At 40.9% G+C, this 5493-nt stretch overlaps 1 protein-coding gene across 1 annotated transcript; it reads left to right on the top strand.

The window, feature by feature from the left end:
- Positions 1 to 227: 227 nt before the first annotated feature.
- On the top strand, positions 228 to 1007 carry LOC103196182 (nucleophosmin-like). Its single transcript, XM_042780811.1, is given in 1 exon segment — positions 228 to 1007. A coding segment is annotated over 1 exon segment (780 nt).
- Positions 1008 to 5493: the final 4486 nt, after the last annotated feature.

Raw genomic sequence — 5493 nt, 5'->3', positions numbered from 1 at the left:
GACAATCAAGAAAAATGTCTTGAAATACCTATTTTTATTTAGTGTATTTTTCATTTGCCAAATGCAATAATGTGATTTGTAGGTTCTATATATGGTGGCCCCATGGAAAATAGGAACTTTAAGAATGTAATACAGCCTGGTGTGATTACGTCCTGCGCAGCTGTTCTGAGAAACAGTAGTGGTTTATCTCCATCCTTCTTTCCCACCTAAGTGCGTGCCACCACCTCATGGAAGATTCGATGGACATGGACATAAGTCCCCTGAGGCCCCAAAACTATCTTTTCGGTTGTGAACTAAAGGCTGACAAAGATTATCACTTTAAGGTGGATAATGATGAAAATAAGGACCAGTTATGTTTAAGAACAGTCAGTTTAGGGGCTGGTGCAAAGGATGAATTGCACATTGTTGAAGCAGAGGCAATGAATTATGAAGGCAGCCCAATTAAACTAACACTGGCAACTTTGAAAATGTCTGTACAGCCAACGGTCTCCCTTGGGGGCTTTGAAATAACACCACCTGTGGTCTTACGGTTGAAGTGTGGCTCAGGGCCTGTGCATATCAGTGGCCAGCACTTAGTAGCTGTGGAAGAAGATGCAGAGTCAGATGATGAAGAGGAGGAAGATGTGAAGCTCCTAAGTATATCAGGAAAGTGATCGGCCCTTGCCAGTGGTAACAAAGTTCCACAGAAAAAAGTAAAACTTGCTGCTGACGAAGATGACGATGATGACGATGACAACGATGATGATGATGACGACGATGATGATGATGAAGATGATGATGATGATGAAACTGAAGAAAAAGCTCCAGTGAAGAAATCTGTACGGGATTATCCAGCCAAATATGCACAAAAATCAAACCAGAATGGAAAAGACTCAAAACCATCAACACCAAGATCAAAAGGTCAAGAATCCTTCAAAAAACAGGAAAAAACTCCTAAAATACCAAAAGGACCTAGTTCTGTAGAAGACATTAATATAGTCCATACTATATATCATCAACAAATATAGTCTGTAGAAGACAAATATAGTCCATACTAAGTATCATCAACAATCCAGACTGAAGTCTTCTATTTTAATCTCAATCCCCTTTCCTGATTTGCCACCCACCCATGCCTCCTTGTAGGCTGGGAGCAATCTCACTCTTGATTTCCTAAAGCACTCTTATGACTGCTATGATTCAGTAAACCATACTCTGCTCTCTTACTTGTGCATTTACCTCACATTTTTTACCATATTTTATAAACTTTGTATCTCCCTAGCTGTTCAATAAATATTTGAATAATCAAAAAAAATAAAAAATAAAAAGAATGTAATACATTGGCAGGATACCACAAAGGTGACAAACACAGACTTGTAATTACACAATAATTGGCTCCATCCACAGCTCTGTCACTTACTATTGGTTCACCCTAGGTCAGTTATTAAACCCCTTTCCACCTCAGTTTCTAAGTTCCTGGATGGTACAAATGTTAACGTGGTCAGCTACTAATCAAAAGGTTAAAGAGTCAGGTCTACCCGCAAGTGCCTTGGAAGACAGGCTTAGAGATCTATTGCCAAACAACTCGCCTTTGGAAACTCCATGGAGTATAGTCCTGGTCTGACACACAAGGAATCGCCATGAGTAAGAGTGACTCAGTGGCAACTGATAACTCAGCTTCATCATTGTTTTGGTTCCACTCTGACAAGAACATAGCACCAATGGTATGGCTTTAACTAACAGGAGTTCATTCTTACAATTTGGAGGCTTTAAGTCAAAGTTCAAAATGCCAGGCTCTAGGGGCTGGGTGAAAGCCCCTCAACCTTGGGGTCTAGATCTGCCTCCTGCTCCTGGCCCACTGAAACTGGAGGCTTTTCTTTACTCAGCTACTGCATGCTGAGGCTGACAAACCCAAGGTTGACAAGGAAAAAGGCACAGCACCAATGTTACCGAAACACACAACAGGCCATTAATTAAGTCCATTGAAAGTCCCAAAGTTGGCAGAACATGGCAGGCTGACGAACAATGACACAGCTACATGCAGGATTCAAGCATGCCATAAGCTAGAGACCATTCCCAAAGCTGTTTCTTTTATACGGGAAGCAGACCACATCCCTAGAGCAGCTACTCATCTGCTTGTGGCAGGTCTCACCATGGAGTTGATTGCCAGTCTCATCAAGGGAAATAACTACCACCAGCTGCCCAGCCACTCAACCAGGCCCAGCCAAGTTGACACACAAACTTAACCACCACAATCATGCATAAAACCGAACTAAACCAGTTGATTCAAACTCATGGCAACCCCATGTGAAGAATGGGAATAACACATCTACCTCCAAAACAAATTCTGGTGATTAATTGAAATGACAGCTAAAGAAGCCTCAGCATTTTGCCTGGCAAGTACTGCATGCTCAATGAATGTCAGCTATTGTTACTAACATCTGAAACAGAGGTATGTTCTTTTGTCTGTTTGTTTTTTTCTCCATTCAACATTCAGCATCCTTCTCTCTGGCTCATAAGTATAATCAAAGCAGATCCTACAAGAATATTCAAGGTATAGTGCAAGGGGAAAAACACACCTAGAAGCAGAAAAAAAATCATTTTTCAAAATGAAGAAGAGTTATTTTCCAACTCCTTAGAGAGTTGTCAACAATAAACAGCAAAAAGTAGATGATGTTAACACTTCACATAAGAGACAGCCATTTATAAAAAAGTTTAAATGATATACAATAAACACGACTGAATCTACCAACACAACATAAACAGGGATACAGCCAGCCTGGAGTTCATGGGGCTGCCTATAGAAAACACCACAAAAAGTCACAGTTGTCATTGGTGTTGTTATGTGCCGTCGAGTGGGACTCAACTCATAGTGACCCCTCCTTGGGTTTCCGAGGCAGTATCACTATGTAAGTAGATTGCCCAAACTTCCTTCCGAGGAGTGGCTGATGGGTCAAAGTTACTAGAGTGAACTTGAATCCCAGTACATGAACCCAGGCATTAAATTGTGTATGTGTATGTGTGTGTGTGTGTGATAGGTGCCATCGACTTGGCTTCCACTCGTAGCAACTCTATGTACAACAGAATGAAACACTGCCAGTCCTATGCCAGCCTCACAATCCTTGCTATGCCTGAGCTCATCGTTGCAACCACTGTGTCAATTAGCACCAGCTAAAGGCCTGAGCAACCACCTACCTGTCAGTTTGTCATTGCATGTTGTTGTGATGCTGGAAGCTATGCCACCAGTATTTCAAATACCAGCAGGTTTATTCATGGTAAACAGGTTACAATGGCTCTTCCAAACTAAGACAGACTAGGAAGAAAGGTTTGGCAATCTGCTTATAAAAACTTTTGGGATCACAATAGAATATTGTCTGGCATAGTACCAGGAAATGAGCCCTCTAAGGATGGAAGGCACTCAAAATATACAGTGACCACAACAATGGACTCAAGCATACCAGCAATCATAAATATGATGCAGGGCTAGATAACACTTTGTTCTATGGTACATAAGGTTGCCAGGAATCAGAAACAACTTAACAGCAACAACGAAACCCTCAAAACATAATAGCAGAAATTGGTCAAGGGACAAACCCATGCCAACCATGACCTCAGTGTAGCTGCTATTGTTCATCAGAGCCCAAGTTGCTCTGACATCAAGTCATCCCCATGTGACCTCAGTAGAAGGTAAGACTGCTGAAAACCTTCACATGATAGGGTCAAAGAGGCCCACCTATGACTTAGGTTCTGTGGCAATGACAGATAACTGTTCCTCCAAGATGTGTTTCTCCTTCCATGGTAAGAGGTTGATGGCAAATGGGCTGCTCATACAAGAATATCATTTTTAATGCCTCCTGTAAGATGAGTGTTAGCCAATAGCACATGAGTAGAAGTGATGTATACCACTTCCCAGCCCAGCCCATAAAAACTTCCCACATTTGTTCCAATACACCTTTCTCTTCCTGTCTCCAGATAGAAGCAACCACAGTGATCTTGGAAACTAAATGCTGAAGTCAGAAGACCATGTTATGGATTGAATTAGGTCCCTCAAAAATATGTGTTATAAAGAATAACCTCTATGGTAAACAACCACCACTCCTCTGTCAGTTTGTTGTACTGTGGTGTCTTGCATGTTGCCATGAGTCCAGAAGCCATGCCACAGGTATTTCAAATACCTAAAGGATCATCATCCATGGTGGGCAGGGTTCAGCAGAGCTTCCAGACTAAGACAGACTGGGAAGAAGGATGGGTCACACACTTCTGAAAAAAAATTGGCCAGTGAAAACCTTATGAATAGCAGGGAAACTCTGTGTGATATATTACCAGAAAATGTTATGAATAGCCCTGAAACATTATCTGATATAGTGCCACAAGATGAGTCCTTCTGGTCAGAAGGCACTCAAAATACAACTGGGGAAAACTGCCTCCTCAAAGTTGAGTCAAACTTAATGATGAGAATGGAGTCAAGCTTTCAGGACCTCCAATTGCACAACTCATAATGGGAAGAAACAGCTGCAAACATCCATTAATGATCAGAACATGGTACATACAAAATATGAACCTAAGAAAATTGGAAGTTGTCAAAAATGAAATAGAGAGCATAAAGATCGCTATCCTCAGCATTAGTGAGATGAGATGGACTGATATTGGGCATTTTGAATCAGACAGTCATATGGTCTACTATGCCAGGAATGACAAATTGAAGAATGGCATAGCACTCATCATCAAAAAGAAAGTTTTAAGATCTATCTTGAAGTACAAATGCTATCACTGATAGGATGATATCCATATGCCTACAAGGAAGACCAATTAATACTACTATTATTCAAATTTACACAGCAACCACCAAAGCAAAAGATGAGGAAATCGAAGGTTTTTACCAACTTCTGCAGTCTGAAATTGACCAAACATGCCATCAAGATGTGCTGATTATTACTGGTGATAGGAATGCAAAAGTTGGAAACAAAGAAGAATCACCAGTAGTTGGAAAATATGGCCTTGGTGATAGAAGTGACACCAGAAATAGCATGAGAGAATTTTCCAAGACAAATGACTTATTCATTGCAAATACCTTTTTTCAACAACGTAAACAGTGGACTTCACCAGGTGGAATATACAAGAATCAGATCGACTACATCTGTGGAAAGAGGCGATGGAAAAGGTCAATATCTTCAACCAAAACAAGACCAGGAACTGACTGTGGAACAGAACATCAACTTCTCATATACAAGTTCAAATTGAAGCTGAAGTCAATTAAAACAAATCCATGAAAGCCAAACTATGACCTTGATTGTGTTATTGTTATTATTAGGTGCCATCAAGTCATCTCCAACTCATAGTAACCTTACATACAGCAGAACAAAACACTGCTCGGTCCTGTGCCAGTCCCACAATCCTTCCTATAACTAATCCTGTTGTTGTAGTCACTGTATCAGTACATCTTGTTGAGGGCCTTCCCTCTTTCATTGACCCTCCACTTTACCAAGCATGATATCCTTCTCCAGGGAATGGTCCCTT

The sequence above is a fragment of the Orycteropus afer genome, unplaced genomic scaffold, assembly GCF_000298275.1.
Source record: "Orycteropus afer afer isolate SDZICR_OR568_19922 unplaced genomic scaffold, OryAfe1.0 scaffold00063, whole genome shotgun sequence".
Lineage (NCBI taxonomy): Eukaryota > Metazoa > Chordata > Mammalia > Tubulidentata > Orycteropodidae > Orycteropus > Orycteropus afer.
This window is presented reverse-complemented; position numbering and strand designations above follow the sequence as displayed.